The 19,079-nt window shown below is 38.8% G+C and overlaps 1 protein-coding gene across 4 annotated transcripts in view; it reads right to left on the bottom strand.

Annotated features, from left to right (window-relative positions):
* The window catches only part of LOC140463182 (protein-glutamine gamma-glutamyltransferase 2-like), a 45,036-nt gene that overhangs the window by 5,182 nt on the left and 20,775 nt on the right, over window positions 1–19,079 (bottom strand). For all 4 annotated transcript variants that reach the window (XM_072556965.1, XM_072556966.1, XM_072556967.1 and 1 more), the window contains exons 4-11: window positions 18,815–18,933; window positions 16,479–16,607; window positions 14,216–14,393; window positions 9,043–9,178; window positions 5,298–5,401; window positions 4,642–4,884; window positions 4,106–4,378; window positions 2,030–2,190 (exon numbers count right to left, since the gene is read on the bottom strand). In XM_072556965.1, coding sequence (XP_072413066.1) covers window positions 2,030–2,190; window positions 4,106–4,378; window positions 4,642–4,884; window positions 5,298–5,401; window positions 9,043–9,178; window positions 14,216–14,393; window positions 16,479–16,607; window positions 18,815–18,933 — 1,343 coding nt within the window. The remainder of the gene's footprint in view (window positions 1–2,029; window positions 2,191–4,105; window positions 4,379–4,641; window positions 4,885–5,297; window positions 5,402–9,042; window positions 9,179–14,215; window positions 14,394–16,478; window positions 16,608–18,814; window positions 18,934–19,079) is intronic.

The raw sequence follows: 19,079 nt of genomic DNA on the forward strand, positions 1-19,079 counted from the left end.
CCCTCTTGAACAGTCCTACCTGTCCATCTTCCTTCCCACTTATTTGCTCCGACCTATCATGTTCAGCCCCACCTTCATTTACCTATCATCACATTCCCAGCTACCTTGCCCCCAGCATCGCCCCCCCCCCCCCCCCATATATCCCTCAGCCCCCTTTTCCCACAAGCCTCACTCCTGAAGGGCCTACGCCCAAAATGTTGACTCTCCTGCGCCTCAGATGCTGCCTGACCGGCTGTATGTTTCCAGCACCACACACTTCGACTCTGATCTCCAGTGTCTGCAGTCCTCACTTTCTCCTACAGGGACAGAGAGGGCAGGCCCACAGAATTCCCAGCTCTTACAATTGTCTAACAAGTTTGAGATTCTATCAGCTTGTCCTGATGAGTTTGAAGGATATGGGAAGAGAGATTTTGGGGAAATGTGCTAATCTTTGTACAGGAAGCCAATCTAGGGGTGGGGGGGTGGGGGAGCAGGAGTTACAAGGAATGTTGTGATAATAGAGGACAGTGTAGTGAGGGACCTGACACTATTTGTGTCAGCAAAGCATGTGGGTCTAGACGGTTGTGTAGCCTCTCAATGTCAGGATATCTGTTTATTGTTGTAGAATAATCTGAAGTTTCAGGAGGAGGATGCTATCTTTGTGGTCCATGTAGGCACCAATGATTTAAGCTGGTCTAAGGAGGAGATTCTAGACAGTCGTAACAAGGAGCATTACGTGAAATAAAGAAGCAGAACATCAAAGATCATAATCTGAACTGAATAGTGGGGTCGAGAGATCAAATGTAAGAAGATTAGGTAAATCCAAGGTTTACCTAAGGTGGAAAGTTTTACTCTGGGAAGTTTTAGGAGACAGTGAGGTCTGCAGATGCTGGAGATCAGAGTTGAGAGTGTGTTGCTGGAAAGCACAGCAGGTCAGGCAGCATCCGAGGAGCAGGAGAATCGACGTTTCAGGCCGGAGCCCTTCATTAGGAATGGGAAGTTTTAGCCAATATTTTGAGGAGGGAAAAGTTTTGCAGTAAAGGAGGAAGGATCTAAACAGCTTTCTGCAGTAAAGAATTCCACAGATTGACTACTCTTTGACCAAGAAAAAAATTCATCCTCTTTTTTTTAAACAGGTGACACTTTACTCTGAGGTTATGATAATGGAGAACAACTTCTCAGTATTTGACTGAAAATGTGGTGGACTCAGGTTCAATTGAGACCTTCAAGAAGGTATTGGATGATTATTTGGATAGACATAGCATACAGGGACATGGGGATAAAGCAGGAGATTGGCAGTGCATAATGATGCTTGTTTGAAGAGCTGGTGCAGAAGGGCCTTCTTTACTGTAATAATTCTATGATCCTGTAAATATGTGGTGGTGGGCTCGGGGTTGATGAGGGGCTAAAGGGCCTCCCATACTGTAATAATTTGATGATCCTGTAATTAAGTGGTGGTGGTGGGCTGAGGGGTTTATGAAGGGCTGAAGGGCCTCCTGTACTGTGATAATTCTATGAGCCTGTAATTAAGTGGTGGTGGTGGGCTGAGGGGTTTATGAAGGGCTGAAGGGCCTCCTGTACTGTGATAATTCTATGAGCCTGTAATTAAGTGGTGGTGGGCTGGGGGGTTTATGAGGGGAAAGACTGCAGCTTAAAATGTTAGTTGGGACAACTTTGGAAGTGAAAAGAATGCCACGTTGACTTTGTGGAATAATAGAAAATGGTGCTAGTAGAAACTGGAAAAACTGGAGGAAAAAAATGGCTGGGAAATTCCTTAAGCTGCTTCTGATCCCTGGGAAATCCTTTTTTCAGCTTAGTTTGTCTGCAAGTGCTGAGTGTTAGCCAATTAATCATCAATGAAAATAATCCAATTAAGCATTAGGAAATAATATAAAGCTAAGGTTGAAAATCATTTAGCCCAATAAAACTAGGTAACCATAGAGAGACAACTGAAATGTAAGGTAAAGTATGAGTGATCTCCTGAGATGAACAATTCAATTGTAGTTTTAATCATGAAAATGCTGTAGATAGTGTTGCTTCAGATTATTACCTGAATATCGATATCAGGATTGATCACAGAAAGATCTTTCGTTCCCAAATCACTTGTGTGTGTGACTGAGTCATTTGCCAAAGCAGTCAGCCTGATCAAATGGTGATTCTCAATATAATCAACATAGTCTGAGCAAGGTATTTGTAGAACCACCTTCTCATCTGAAAAAAATTCAATTTGAAAGCAAAGAATAAATTAGAAATTTGCCAAAGGTTTTTCAATGGAATAGTCCTTTTTTTGTATTTATGTAAAACAAAATTCCACTATGGAGAAATGCCACTGAAATAATTAATAGAAGGTTGATGAAACTGAAAAATATAATAAAACAGAAAGGTTTTGAGTGAAATTATGGAGATTAAGGCCATGATGTGTGCAAGTACCATCGCCAGAGACAATTGTTTTTTTTCTTCAGTCATGAGATGAAGGCATCACTAGCTCGGCCAGAATTTGTTGCCCAACCCTAATGGTCTCTAAGAGTTCACCACGTTGCTGTGGATCTGGGCTCACATGTAGGCCAGACCAGGTAGAGCCAGATGGCAGGTTCCTTTCCTAAAGAGGTTCATTAGTTTTTTGGGTAATTGGCAATTGATCCATGGTCATCACTTGACTCCTAATTCCAGATTTTTAAAAATTGAATTCAAATTTCACAGTGGTATTGTCACCGGACGATTAATCCACAGCATTGTCTGAGTCTCTGGATTAATCGTCCGGAGACAATACCACTAGGCCATTGTCTTCTGTTTAATGCATGAGGAGGAGAGATGGGTTGGGCCTGAAAGTGAGAACAAAAACGGAGAATTCAGTTTAAAAAACTGAAAATGTGAGCCAAGATTGTACCTTGGAGAAGATTGCTAAAATGTAGTGGAATAAGCCTGTAGAGGGTTGTGTAAACAAAGAATTTAAAATTTATGCACTAAGAAATAGAAATTACCAAAGTTTGGGGTGATGGAGGAAATGGATTTATAATGTGAGTGGAAAACAACTGGATAAGTTGTAATGTTTGGTAGGTGGAAGTTTAGAGGCAAGATAGGGTATAACAAGATGGACTAGACTAGAAAGCTTAGATTGGAAATGACAAAAACAAAAAAAAATTCAGCAATGTGGAAGGTAAGGTAGGTGTAGAAAAGGAGTGATAATTTACATATATACATAGTTACTCTGGGAATCTTCATAGGTACTTTGTCTGCTTTCAGTCAGGAAGTTCCGATATGCTTTATAAATGTCTAATCTTGATATCTATGATGAATATCTTAATTGTTCCTGGAAAAGCTTATTACAAACATTTCCATTGTAGAAAGGTTAGGTTGGTTGAACATTTGAAGAAATCTACTTTTGATATCATAAATAAACATGTGAATCCTTCAATAAATAGAAATTACATGAATAAATACTCTCAAAACTACATTATTTTTACTGTTTTCACTGAATAAAATCTTAAGGTTTCTGGATTCTGGTTACTTTGAGGAAAAAAAGGGCTATTTCATGGATTCCCAGAGTTCCTATCTTGGATTATAGGGTCATGCATGAAGACTCCTGTCTGTCACTTTCTGAAAGTGGAAAAAGAAGAGTTTGTCATGACATTCTGGATTAAAAATTATCTGTCTCTGTGCATGTATGTTATTAAAGGTAATCATGAAAATGATAGACACCACTCAATTATAAGGGAGCAAATATGAGATTTGAACCAACCAGGTAAAAGTGTGACAGAGATATGCATAGAAATCGAAGTATAATGGATAGAGTATGACAGAGAAACTCAAAAATATGGATTAAATATTTAATTTCACATTCCTCTTAAAGCTGCCATAATCAGTAACTAAATTCTATCATTTAGTAAGCTTGACAATTTTAATAGATTGCATTAGTGAACATCCAATTATATGTTTCTGGTCTTGTGGCAGATATGAACAAATTATGGTGAAAAGTCACAGAACTAAAATATTAACTCTTTTTCTCTCCATGAACACTGTCTGACCTGCTGAGTATTTCCACCACTTTCAGACTTTATCATCAAATGGTAAGTGGTTAACTGCTACAAAGAAAAGCAAGATACAAAAGCAATAGTTGTTTGATTACCTCTATTGCCTTGAACAGCAATTTTGTCAAAATGCTTCCCTGCAATTTGGTGCAGTGACCTTCCATTATAATTCATTACTTGAGCATTGAAGTTAAGATTGCAGTACATTGTAGATGAACTGTTGTTGGAGATGGTTATGCAGATATTAATGTCAGATCCATTAGTTATTGATTCCTCAGCCTTCACATTGACCAATAATTTTCTTGGGTGCAGAGGAGTATGTCTATTTCTGAGGTCAGCTTCAGAAACAATGGCTCTTTCTTCAAAAGACCCTAAATATGTTGAAAAGTAAGTTAGTTAAATAAGAAGCTGATATAATACAATGGAGTTATTTTTTAATTCTATTTGGATAATTTATCACAATGTATTCCCTCTTTAAGTACAGCTGTACAGGCACCTTATTCTAATGGTTGACACTGAGCTATAAAATGCAGTCTGTTATTTAAATCTGGATGCATAAAACAGGTATCAAAATATAACTAAGAGCAATACTAATGGTAAAATAAATCATGTTTTAAAAAGTAATATTCCTTACCTTCGCGGTATTTGTAATTGTCTGTAATATCTTCACGATCGGGTCTGCCACACCTCTTAGTGCTGATATTCTGACCCACATACTGTGTTTCAACATGCAACTTTTCTTTTCTGCCATCTCTAAATTGGATCCAAGTTACTTGATCTGCATTGACCTCAGCAAAGACAAAGGGAACGTCAAACTTCATATCCACGAATCCTTCTTTGATTGCTTTGACAGGAGCTGGTCCACAGCAATAAATTCCTATAAAAGACAAGGAAGTAATTGAGAATCAAATTAAATTAATTTAAATGACTCTTACAAGGATTCATATTTAAGAAAACATTTCAGGAGCTCTTCCAGTCATCTGAAATCAAAAAATCACAAACTTTTGTTAAAATGCAATTGTTAGCTTTTATTTTTAAACATTTTCTTCCTTTGCCAATCGTATTCCAGATTGATTACCACATGGTCAAAATTACTGAAACTGAAATGATTAGATTAGGCTAAATAATTTATCCCCAGAAATCTGCCCAGCTGGTATTTTGGGCCAATAAAACAGCCATGCGTAATCCTAGCACTATTTACCTTCGGTGCAATAGCAATTGAGTCATAACTATGAGAAAAGTTGTGAAATGCTTGATAATGGTTTGCGATAATGGAACTTATCTCGCTACCTTCACTTTTCTCCTGTGGGGTTGGGTCCAATACCTGCCAACCATCATAACCTGCCACCAGATCATTTCGTGCCATCCAACTCTCTATCCAGACATGGAAGTTCCTGAAATGAAGCAACAGTAAACAAAATTGCCAAATGCCTAAAATTGTCTCAAAAATCACTTTGTGTTTAATTAGAAAAATAAGATAGCGATCAACACTTCGTTGATCTAATATGATCAGCATCAGTTATAACATTGGAGTTAATGATTATTTAAACTTTCCAATTCATAAAAATAACATTATTAATCTGTACATCATCCCACTGAATGTCAGTGATCACTTATTGAATATTCTGCTGTTATAATTTGACATTTAATTATATTATCCATAACATATACCAATTTTCCCCTTTTCATAACAGGCTCTTTAAAGGTCATTATAGACTGATCTATATCTTTGCCTTTGCTGTGAATGTATCCAATGAGCCAGAAATGGTGAAGAAGTGTAACAGGGCAACAAATAATTGAGGCACAATTAGGGAGTTGTGTCCTTAACACAGCTAGGTTTGGTATAAGAATTAAAAAGGAAGAGAACAACCAAAGATGAACATTAAACTCTAACCTCCTTTAAAACACTTTCAAAAATTAAAATATTTTGGAACTTCAAACTCATTTATGGTTCAATGTTAAACTTTGATAATGCAAAAATTAAACACCTTGGGACATTTTGCTGTGTTAAAGACACAATATAAGTGCAACTTTTTATTGAAAACTAATGACTGGCAAAATTGAATGCAAGCATAGGGAAGTTATTTTTCAGTTATTCGGAGCATTAATAAAATTGCATCTGAAGTGCTGTGCATTGTACTCGTCACTTTACTTACAAAAGAATGCTAATGTGACGATACTATGGCTTTAAGAGACCTATTTTGTCCTGGTTTTTTATGAAGAAAGGTTGAGCAGTCTGCACAAAGCCATTAAAATAAACAGCTTGTGAGGCCTTGTTTTATTTTTAAAAGTTGGAACACTAGAAGCAGCCTGAATGGGTGGGGGAAGCTCCCACAGAACTAGGAATTTTAGTTTTAGCTTTCTGCAGTTGCTGAGGTTTTGAAGCTGGATGTGGAAGCTCTTAGTCCTCTCTGTGTTACAGCTAAAAGCTGGGGTTCTTTTTCTGCTGCTAGCACAATCTATTTTACTGAATTTGCATTTGCCATGGGTGTGTTTATGGGATGTTACTGTTAAAGGTTAATTAGATTAGATTAGATTAGATTAGATTAGATTAGATTAGATTAGATTACCTACAGTGCGGAAACAGGCCCTTTTGCCCAACAAGTCCACACCGACCCTCTGAAGTGTAACCCACCTAGACCCATTTCCCTCTGACTAATGCACCTAACACTATGGACAATTTAGCATGGCCAATTCACCTAACTTGCACATCCTTGGACTGTGGGATGAAACCGGAGCACCCGGGGGAAACCCACACAGACACGGGGAGAATGTGCAAACTCCACACAGACAGTCGCCTGATTAGTTCTAGTTACTATATCTTTTAGTTAAGCCAATTATTTTATTTTTATTTTATCTGTATTTTAACTGGAGTATAAAGTGTGTTTTGTTTAACTTCAACTAGTTTGACCAACTAGTCTGGTCCATAGCACTAATATTTCAGGCAGCATCCAAAGAGCAGCAAAATCGACGTTTCGGGCAAAAGCCCTTCATCAGGAATATGAAGGGCTTTTGCCCGAAACGTCGATTTTGCTGCTCCTTGGATGTTGCCTGAACTATGTGCTCTTCTAGCACCACTAATCCAGAATCTGGTTTCCAGCATCTGCAGTTATTGTTTTTACCCCATAGCACTAATACTTTGGTAGCAGTTCAGAGAAGATTTATGGGATTAATATATGGAATAAGCGGATTGTCTTATGAGGAAAGGCTAAACAGGCAAGCCCTATGTCCTCTGGAGTTTAGAAGTGTCAGATGACTTAATTGAGATATATTAAATCCTGGAGAGTCTTGCCTTGGTGCATGCTGAAAGGATGGTTCTTCTTGTGGGAGAATCTCTTGTGGGTCACAGTTTTAAAAGACAAGGACATACTTTTAAAACAACAGAAACAACTTTTCTCTCAGAATTTTGAGAATCTTTGAAATTTCCTTCTTCAAAAAGATGTGCAATCTTGAAATGTTTAAGTATTTTAAAGACAGAGGTAAATAGATTAATGATTACCAAGGGGGATGAAAGAATGTCAAGTTGAGGTTAAAATCAGATCAACCATGATTTGTTGAATGACAGAGCAGCCTAAAAGGGCTGAGTGGTCTACTTGTTCATTCTTTATATATTAGTGTACAGTTTTCCAAAATAATAAAAGAGAAATAACTCATATCTGACTCAACTATATCAAGTTCTACTGCCTGAAGATTGCAATTACTCTAAAATTTTGGAGTAAAAATGTCTACACATTTTTCCCCACTTTCGATTGCCATATTAACTGTCTGCTACCCCCATCTTTACCTCCAAGAAATTTAAGAAATGTATAGAGTTTTCACTCAATGAAACAGGGATTCTTGATTCAGGTATGAAGTCTACCTTGCTTTATTTCAACTAACTTAAATTTCGCTAATGTTTTGCTGGTCAATGCCCTCTCCAAGCTCTGGTCTTTTCCAGGGTCTATCTGCTGCTGATGTAGCTCCGGCATTCAACCTTTGATCCCTAACCTTCCTCCCAGATTGCCATAACCTTGGATATTTTAAATACATCCCTCAATCAGATCCTTACTCTGTATCGAAGATATTTTAAAGTAGCCCCGAAACACTTCAAGCAGTTCTGATCTACCACGCCTCTTTCCTCCTGTTAGTTTCTTTATGGATTGCTACCAACTTGATTAGCTCTCTCAAAACTCCTTAATTGAAATTCTCCAATCCCAGCAAATCCTAATCAAAGTCACCAATTACATTTGTTGTAACTGGGATTATGTTTCATTATCTTTCCTCGTGCCCTCTGCAATTGGTGATGTGGTCAAACATCAAATTTTAATGTTGTTACTCCATTCTCCTGCTCATCAGCACAATACTCGTTCAATCAAAGATTTCCAATATCTGTGTTTTGTTTGTTAATTAATTCTCATTTGATCCTTTGACCTTACCCAATGATTGCTCAAGCAATCATCCTTCGAGAGAAACCTCTTTCCCAGTTCTGCAACTTGGCAGTCATGCACAGATTCATTCCTGGACTTCTCATTCTTGATACCGAGTTAGCATATAACTCAATGGATGGCATATTTCTCACAGGTCAGTAAGTGAGAAAATTATGTTCTCCAGGAGAAAGACCTCCAGGGACCTAGCCATTCACTTCATGAGGTACATCTCTAGAAAATAATTGGCAATTTTTCTTTCAAATAGTCAGTGATTGGGACTGGTTCTCATTCTGTTTCTCCCTAAGTGGGTGGTATTTAGGGTAGAGTTTATTTGACCTGAACTGGCCTTTATTGCAGATTTAGATTTAAGTGTACAGGTCAGATCCTGCACACTTGTGGCAGGTCTCCACTGGAAGGGGAATGTAGTCTGTTTGATCTGCTACAATAGTGATGATCCTGGATTGGTCTGGCTGCTGTCAAAACAGAATCTTTATTTCTGAATAAACGTGGGCATTGAAAAAAAAGATTAATCTGTCTTTTCTCTTTCATGGTTGTGACACAATCTACTGTGTGTTTTTTGTTTTCTCTTAACGGCTAAAATTTGCATTTTTGATACTAATTTGACTTACCAGATGCTATCACCTGGGCCTCCAAGGTCTCTCCCATATTCATCACACACTTTATCGATTGTTAAATTCCCATTGCTGTCATGAGCAGAATTAAAGTTTGTGACAACACGAGTTGGAATTCCTAAGCATCTCAAAACTAAGAAATAACAAAAAGAAATATTTCATTACAACTGAATGAACACATGTCTATACATAACACTGTGGCAGGATCTGATACTTGAGCAAACTGCCAGCATTCAAATCAGGATTTAATACTTTTGAGATGCATTTTAAAAACATTTGTTTCATGAAAATATTTTTCACTATCAATACCCCACAATTTGGAAAACACTGAGTATGCCACAGGACACTGAGATACTTACAGTTTTAATGTAGTTAAAAATCACACAACACTAGGTTATAGTCCAACAGGTTTATTTGGAAGTACTAACTTTCAGTGCACTGCTCAGCTACATCATGTTTTAATGTAGGGTTATGTAGCAACTAATTTGTACACTAAAATCCTTCACAATCAGCAACGAGTTGTATGCCAACATAATTTGATACTGCTTATCAGAACATCAGGTGAAGTTCCTGCTTTTCTTTCTGAAAAATCATTTACACCAAGTTTGAGTTGGCAGTCTTCGTCCTCATGGACTTTAATGGCATGTTAGTACCATATCTGCATCCAGGACTTGAAGTCTTCTGACTGATGTTTCTGGGTGGCAGCCAGTTAGGAGGGCCCCTCTGAGTTTGATGTCTCTTGGGACAATAGGCTGGAGGAGCATTCAAATCCTGATTGAAGAGTGATATCAAAGGACAAACCAACAGCAAGCACAGGGACATTTTAGACACTGGGTGTATTGGGCCAAAAGAAGGTAGAGATACGCACCAAAAGGGAAAAGGGCAGTCTAAAGATTCATGTAACAGCACTTTAATGCTGGAAATCGCAAAGGCATGGAGTTCCATCCAGAGGATGCCAGGAGGCTGACAGTTAGCCTCATCAAACAGTCATGACAAAGATTTGCACAGGAAGTGAGCAGCCACAATGTGGTGCATGTATGGAGGAGCAACTTACAAGATAACGCATGAAATTGCCCTCCCTCTGCCATCTCCGGGGGATGTAAAAGATCCCAAGAAAACATTTGAAGAAAAGCAAGGGAATTCTTCCTGGAATCATTAATCACTGTTAATTGTGGGAGCTTACTGTGGGCCAAACTAGTTACTGTGTTTCCTGCATTACAACAGTGACTACACTTCACTTGTACTTTGTTGAATATAATGAGCTTTGAGGCATCTGGCACATGACAAAACACCATATAAATGCAAAGTTTTCTGTCTTCTCTCTTGGGATCAGCACGGAAATGCCCCAACTGATTATCTTGCCAATTGTTATTAACTCTCTCAAAGTTTGCCAAAATTGTTGCTAAGGAATTTATTGATAACTATTTCAGTGTTCTGTATTTCTGTAACACTGCCAAAACACAGTCAGCTCAAGGTGTTTCATTATTATTCCATGTCAATCACATATTTCAGGGGATTGGGAGTTTGCTCTGATAATGCACTCTTTGAAAAAACATCATGCTAAATTTTAATCTAGATTTAATATTTGTTCTTTGCAGTAGTTGTACTTAAAAAAGTTGCTTCTATAATTAAAATAGTTATACAAAAATATATGCATTTTTGTTCTGCCTTGCATTCTCCATGGTTTAATATTTCCTCAGTTTCAGTTTAATTGGACTTAGCAGAAATGCTGGTTGATTTCCATTTTAGATATACAGGATAATTTAAACTCATGGATTTTACAACACAAAAGGAGGTCGTTTGGCTTATCATATCTGCACCAGTCAAAAAATATCTGACTGCTCTAATCTCCTTTTCCAATTTTTGGCCCATAGTCCTGGACGATATGGCAACTAAGTGGATATCTAAATACAGCTTAAATGTTTCAACTGAACCTCTCCTCCCCCCCCCCACCCCTGCCCCCTTTCAGGTAGTGAGCTCCAGATTCCCACGACCCTATGAGTGAAAAGAAACTCTCCTTAGCTCTTCCACAAAGGGAAAAAGTACTTTACCTATCCCCCATATAATTTAATACTATCAGGTCCCCTCTGAAACTTTGTTGCTCCAAGAAAAACAACCCAGCTTATCCAATCCTTTTTCATAGTTCAAACCCTCCAGCCCACACAGCATCCTAGAACATACCCACTGCACCCTGTCCAATGCAATCACATTTTTCCTATAAGATGATGACCAGAATTGCACATAATACTCCAGTTGTGGTCTAGACAGCATTTTATACAACTCCAGTGCAACTTCCTTCCTCTTGTATAAAAGCAAATACAGTAAATCTTCTGAAATTGTAAATCGCTAATTTCTCTATTGTGCCAAAACACAAGTAAAAACAAAAATCAGCATCTACAGGCAAAAATCGCATAGCCATGATATTTTTAACAATGTTAGCCTACTTTAAGGAGCTCTGAACTCATGAATTTCATCATCCATGGAGATTCTCAGGAATGGAATCCTCATGCTGCGGAACGATGTGTTTATTGCATATGCTTTCTTAACCATCTTACCCTGCTACCTTCAGGGATTTGTGGATGTACACATTAAGGTTCCTTGGATCTTCAGTACTTTCCCAGAGTCCTACTATTCATAATGTAATCCCTAGCCTTGAGAGCTCATTCCAAATGCAGTATCTCTCACTTGTCCAGATTGAATGACATCTGCCTCTCCTCTGCCAACCTTGTTGAGTCCAGTGGCACCCTCCTGTAGTTTTCAGCTACCTTTCTCACTATTTACCAATTTTTGTGCCATATTCTTGATTATCTCCACAACCTTTAAGTCCAAACAACAAACAGCAACCAGCCTGCAAACTTGAACCTTGTGAAACCCCACTGGAAACAAAATTCCAGTCACAGAAAATCCCCCAAATCTTCTACTTTCTGTCCCTCAGCCAATTTTCAATCCAACATGCCATTTTGCCTTGGATCCCATTGACTCTTCCTTTTGAAGCAGTCTGCCATGAAGGACTTCTATCAAAAGTCTTGCTTAGGTCTATGTAGACCTAATCAGATGCATTACCCCTGCAACACTCCTGATTGCATTTGATCAAAGTTGTCAATTGTGACCTATGTGTAATAAATCCATGCTGACTATCCCCGACTAATCTGTATCTCTCTCAGTGCAGGTATATTCTATCCTTTCAGAATTCTTTCTAGTAGCTTTCCCACCAACGAGGTTATCTGACTGGCCTGTAATTTCTTGGTCCATCCTTCCTTCCTTTTTTAATAATGAGACAAATTTAGAAATCCACCAGTCTTCTGGCAACTCTCCTGTATCCAGAGAAGATTTGAAAATTACTGCAAGGCCCCGATATTTCCTCTCTTGACTCCCTCAACTGCCTGAGGTATATATTATTTAGCCTGCAGATTTATCAACTTTTATGGTTCCTAAATCCACTGGCAATCCTCTCAATCCATGTTACTTTCTTCCAATGTTCTCAGGATGTCTATCCTAGCACCAACCTTTTCCATTGAGAAGACTAACAAAAATATTCATAGAAGACTTTGTGCCACATCTGGCAAGTCCATACAGATTACCTCTAATGGTGCTTAATGGGCTCTACTCCTGCTCTAGTTATTCTTTTGCTCTTTATATATTGAAGAAGCCTCTTTGGGTTTTCATTTATTTTACCCACTAATGCTTTCTTATGCATTCCCTTCGCTTTCCTAATTACCTTTTTGTGTTTCCCTTTGTACTTATACTTCTCTGTGGATTCTGCCCGATAATGCTCTCAATATCAGCCATAAAACTCTCCTTTTCTCTTAATCCTAAATTTGATCAAAATCCTTGATTTCATTCCTAAAATCAATGGTGAAATGATCTACTCCTGTTCCAATGGTTCCTATGTTTATATCCCTTAAAATCCAATGGACTTCAATCTTGGTCCTACCTTTGTTTTTACTGTAACATATTTCCCATGTACATTCAATGTTTCCTCTTTGAGTTACCGTGTTGTTCTCAATGTCCAACTGAAGCACTGGTCTATTAGTTCTATCATATTATCATTATATCATACACGCATCGTACTGCAGAATAAAATAAATAATAGGAATAAAGTGTAGAAAGTTCAAGGAAGGGTTGGTGAATGGCTATCTTTTTCAGAGAGCTTCAGTAAGTTGAACTGAATGAACCTTCCCTATGTGCCATATATTTCTGTAGGGGTTTAGTTGCTGCAGCTTTAATTGAATTGTACATCATTACTGGGGAGATGAATAGAAAGCCCTGTCAGGCAGCATAAATCACTATTCACAAGGTTTCTGTGAGATTTTCCACCTAATGGGAGGCTACTTGCTTCAATCTAGATTGACATAATAATTGCATAAAAACAAGGGTGTTTTCTACATCAGTGTAATTCTAGTCCAATAAGAAAGAAGACATTGTTGGACTTGGTTCTTGAAAATGAATGGCCCAAATATATTGTGACCTTTTTATTCACTTGTGGGAAATGAGTACTCACTGGCTGATCATTATTTATTGCTTGACCTTATTTGTCCTCAAAAGGTGGTTTTGAGGTCCCTCCTTAAACTGCTGCAGTCCATCTGCTGTGTCAATAGGGAACATTTAAGCGAAAGTAGTTATTGTATCATAAGATTTAGCTTGCTATGGATTGTTAGGTTGATTCCCAAAACAAGCAATTTCAGGTATGTAGAAAGATTGGGATAGTTCTCCTTTGAACAGTGAAGGTTGAGACCGGTATGGTAGAGATATTCAAATTCAGGAGGGTTCTGTCTTAGTATGGAGAAACTATGGCCAAGGATCAAGAATCAAAGGACACTGACTTCATATAATCAGTAAAAGAAGTAATAGTGTTTCTGAATGTGAAACTCTTCTTTTTGATTTTTAAATCTTCCCTTTAATATTAATTTCACATATGAAGACATATGTTAAGGGCTATTGTGCTTGTCATTCCAGAGCTACTTCATGATACTGGTCATAAAATAACCCCACAATAAATCTTCTAAAACATTTTTTATCATAAACATAATACGTAAGTATGTCTAAGCAGCTGAATGGGTTAGGAAATAACTTGAAAATTTTGAAGGAAATTTTTCAATGCATCAGAATGTGGGGACTTAGAACTGTTCAATTTCAGAATAAAATCCCTATTACACCTTGCACTTTATACCTGTGCAGGCAACTGCTGCAAACACCCAGCACTGCCCATACTGAACTTTCCGACAACCATGATCGTTCCATTCTGTAAGGATGGCAACACTTCCATTCCAATTCCACGGGCATGTCCCTCCAATATATGGTGCACTCCATCTGCCTTCAAGTATGCCTTTGTCATCACAACAATTTACCTGGAAAAGTTGGAACAGTGAATCTGAATGAACACAGTTGTGTAGGTTTTATTCCTGAAACTATCAATAAAATTACATGGTGCAATCAGAAGGTTAGTGCAATAATTTAATGTGAACATGTGGCCATTGAAAGGTTGAGTTAGCATCAAAGAAATAAAATCATAAATAAATGTATTAGAACCAAAGAAATAAGGCATGATGTGTGAATAAGAGGCCGAATGAAAAGTGGCCAGAATGAATAGCAGTGCTTTTGATTTGTAAGTAACTCTTTGGAGTCTCTCGATAATTCAAACAAGACTAAATACTAGTAATTGTGAATTTCTTTCCCTTTTCCTGCATGGTGACTTATATGAAGTGACTTTAAAATTAACAGCAGCCAGATTATGTATTGCAATGTCTCTCACACAGAGCAATGAGATAATGACAAGATCATCTCTTTTTAATGATGGTAATGAAAGGATAATTATTGGTCAGATCATCAAGGAGAACCATTCTCCTTTTCTCCCCTCAAAATAGTACTATTGGTTCACTTACATTCTTTTGAGTGGGAAGAGAATTATTTCTTCATTGAATGTTTCATTTGAAAGGCAACACTTCCAATATGCCATACTCCAAAAGTCACTTTAAACCGAGTGCTCAAATCTCAGAACAGATCTTGAAGCAGAACTCTCGGCCTCAGAACTGAGAGTATTGCAGATTGATCCAAGGCTGATATTTTATGCAGTCGTAGAAAAGGCCGCATAAAGTGAATGGAACATGTTCAGCAAGGTTTGAAATCTTTAATATAAGGTGTGGTCATAGAGTCATAGAGATGTACAGCATGGAAACAGACCCTTCATGCCAACCCACCCATGCCGACCAGATATCCCAACCCAATCTAGTCCCACCTGCCAGCACTCGGCCCATATCCCTCCAAACCCTTCCTATTCATATACCCAACCAAATGCCTCTTAAATGTTGCAATTGTACCGGCCTCCACCACTTCCTCTGCCAGCTCATTCCATACACTTACCACACTCTGCATGAAAAAGATCCCCCTTAGGTCTCTTTTATATCTTTCCCCTCTCACCCTAAACCTATGCCCTCTAGTTCTGGACTCCCCAACCCCAAGGAACAGACTTTGTCTATTTATCCTATTCATGCCCCTCATAATGTTGTAAACCTCTATAAGGTCACCCCTCAGCCTCCGACGCTCCAGGGAAAACAGCCCCAGCCTGTTCAGCCTCTCCCTGTAGCTCAGATCCTCCAACCCTGGCAACATCCTTGTAAATCTTTTCTGAACCCTTTCAAGTTTTACAACATCTTTCCAATAGGAAGGAGACCAGAATTGCTTACAATATTCGAACACTGGCCTAACCAATATCTTGTACAGGGGCAACATGACCTCCCAACTCCTGTACTCAATACTCTGACAAATAAAGGAAAGCATACCAAATGCCTTCTTCACTATCCTATCTACCTGCGACTCCACTTTCAAGGAGCTATAAAACTGCACTCCAAGGTCTGTTTGTTCAGCAACACTTCCTAGGGCCTTACCATTAAGTGTATAAGTCCTGCTCAGATTTGCTTTCCCAAAATGCAGCCCCTCGCATTTATCTGAATTAAACTCCATCTGCCACTTCTCAGCCCATTGGCCCATCTGGTCAAGATCCTGTTGTAATCTGAGGTAGCCTTCTTTGCTGTCCACTACACCTCCAATTTTGGTTTCATCTGCAAACTTACTAATTGTACCTCTTATGCGCGCATCCAAATCATTTATGTAAATGACAAAAAGTAGAGGGCCCAGCACCGATCCTTGTGGTACTCCACTGGTCACAGGCCTCCAGTCTGAAAAACAACCCTCCACCACTACCCTCTGTCTTCTACCTTTGAGCCAAGTGTTTTTAAGGACATCCATACTGCAGCTAACATCACAATCACAAAATGTTTAATGTGACCTGGAAGAGGGCAAAAGGTAGACAGAAACATTAAGCCGGAGATCTCAAGAAAACTATTCAGATAGAATAAAACCAAATGAAAGAGATTATATTGACAGTCACTAACATTTATTCTCATCAATATCAGCTGTAAGGTTAATGTGCTCACCATTGCTGTCACCATTCTACTGATATAAGTAGGGTCATTTCTGCGTACATAGTCTTTTTCTGGGCATGACAGGCATTTGTTATTATTGTCCATCAATTTAAGACAGATATCTAGGACATTGTCTGCAAACTGAAAAAGAAAGAAGATTTTCTAAGGAATATTGTTCACAATTGTTCGGTAATAATCGTATGTTTTTGTTTCTGTTGTCAATACCCTTATTGAGGGGCATGTGCAGTTGGTGCCAATGGATCATGTACCGATGCGCCAGTGTGTGGTGACAAAGATGGAGGGTCCTGACATCCAGTGGCAAGCTGAGATCACGACATACCTGCTCTGACTTGCATGTCGAGAATTCTCGACATCTAAAATGGTTGGCGCGTTTTGTGAGATAGGAAGCTGAGTATCAATGAGGTGAGTTGTGGGATTAAGAAGCATTTATCAACCAATAATTCAACCATAATTTTGCAACTTATCGAGAAACTCATCTTGCCAATCAGAAAAGCAACAAAAGATGAGGTGACTTGCTCCCAATATCAGAATAGGCCTCACCCAATTTCTCACAGATTCTGCCACAACTCTTGCCATAGTCTACCAGCCTTATCCAGGTCCCTAAAAGATTCTGCCAATTGTTGCTCACAGTGAAATGTTTTCAACAGGCATTTGGGAGGGTGAAGTTAGAGGTAGTAACAATGGAGTTATTGGTGGCAATGATTTTGTGGCAGAAGGACCAGAAAGCAGAGAAATTTAATTCTGCCTGCTTTATTTTCAATGCATGACACAGAGTAAGACGTACAAAATACATTGTGGAAATTTTCACAATATTAAGAGCAAGGTTAATGATATTGTAAACGCCAAATTAAGTAGGATACTAGAAAATCAGATGGTCCAGTCCCAATGTTTGATAAAGGTTCAGGTGTTCAGAGGCAGGTGCTTTCATTGATGGCTTCTCAAACCTGACTTTTAAAAATGGATGCCCATACTGTGTATTTTTGGCTGGGAGAGGTGGAGGGGGCACAGCCAGGATTGAGAGTTAGGCCATGAAGAGCTAAGGAGACTGACAGTTTCCAAAATGGCTGTTCAGAATGCCTGCCCGTGGGTGCCAGTATTATATCTAAAAATAAAAGAATGAAGAACACTCCTTCAGCCCCCACACCTCCCACCCTGCTCTCTCCTTATGCAGCTAATGCCCTCTGCTCATCCATTTCCACTCATCACCCCTCATCCCACCCTCTGCTCTTTGTGCTGAGTAGGGATGCATACCCTGGCATGAGAAACACAAAGACCTTTCGGAATTTACCCTTCAAGTGCTTCTCTCATGCACGCTATGAACCATAACTCTTTAAACAACTGGTTTGCATCCATACCAATTGTAGAGGACTGGAGCATGCTTCCCACCATGGAGTCAGCCAGGGCAGTAACATCGTGTGTAATGTCATGAACAAAACCAGCACATAGCTTTAAGAGGTCGTGATGAAAATTGAAAAGGCAGAAATAGGGTCAGAATTGAATCCCACCCAACATTTTAAGCGGTACCTGACCCATCCCAATTGATGAAAACCAAGGCTGCTATCACCAACAATAATGTGTGTGCTATAGTTTTGTAGCAGGGAAGGCAGAATTATATTCATTAAAGATCGAATGCAACTTTTACATTTACCTTAAATATGTGGAACTTAGCTGTTGACTCACTGGTAGGAATCTTATACCTGCTCACGTGAGTGAGCTGCATATGTTCAAAGATAAATTTCACTGAGCCTGCAGGAGGTTTAATTTCACTCCCTGTACAGAGCTGAATATAGTGCACAAGGTATCCGAAGCTGCAGTTTGGACTATGTGCCATTTTATGATTTTTAAAATTGAAATGTTGATGGACCAGGAGTCAGAAGTCAGACAGCAGAGTGGTGGGGGGGTGGACAGGACTTGTGTAAGTTCAAAAACTAACAAACAAAGAATTCAGCTCACTTGTTAAACACAGTTCAATAGTATATTGTTAGTGATTTCAAATGATTAGGGGTTTAGATAGGGTTGACCATGAGAACCTTTTTCCACGTATGGAGTCAGCTATTACGAGGGGGCATAGCTTTAAATTAAGGGGTGGTATGTATAGGACAGATGTTAGGGGTAGATTCTTTACTCAGCGAGTCGTGAGTTCATGGAATGCCCTGCCAGTAGCAGTGGTGGACTTTCCCTCTTTATGGGCATTTAAACGAGCATTGGATAGGCATATGGAGGATAGTGGGCTAGTGTAGGTTAGGTGAGCTTGGATTGGCGCAACATCGAGGGCCAAAGGGCCTGTACTGCGCTGTGTTTTTCTATGTTCAATGTGCTATAAATACCTGTCCAAAGTACCATGCTCGTGATTGAATGCAATAGCTAGAACCAGTATAGATGATTCCCTCTTCATTCATCACATATTCCTGACGTTGTTGTTCATTATCCAAAAAGACTGCATCCTCTAACAGGAGAAAACACAGAATTCTTAACACAACAATCATTTGTAATTCAAGTATGCAATATAAGGTGGCTAACAAAAACATAATCGGAGCAACATTTAAAATCAGCAAATTAACAAATTTACATGAGGAGAATAATCTTGCACAT

The sequence above is a fragment of the Chiloscyllium punctatum genome, chromosome 37, assembly GCF_047496795.1.
Source record: "Chiloscyllium punctatum isolate Juve2018m chromosome 37, sChiPun1.3, whole genome shotgun sequence".
Classification (NCBI taxonomy): Eukaryota; Metazoa; Chordata; class Chondrichthyes; order Orectolobiformes; family Hemiscylliidae; genus Chiloscyllium; species Chiloscyllium punctatum.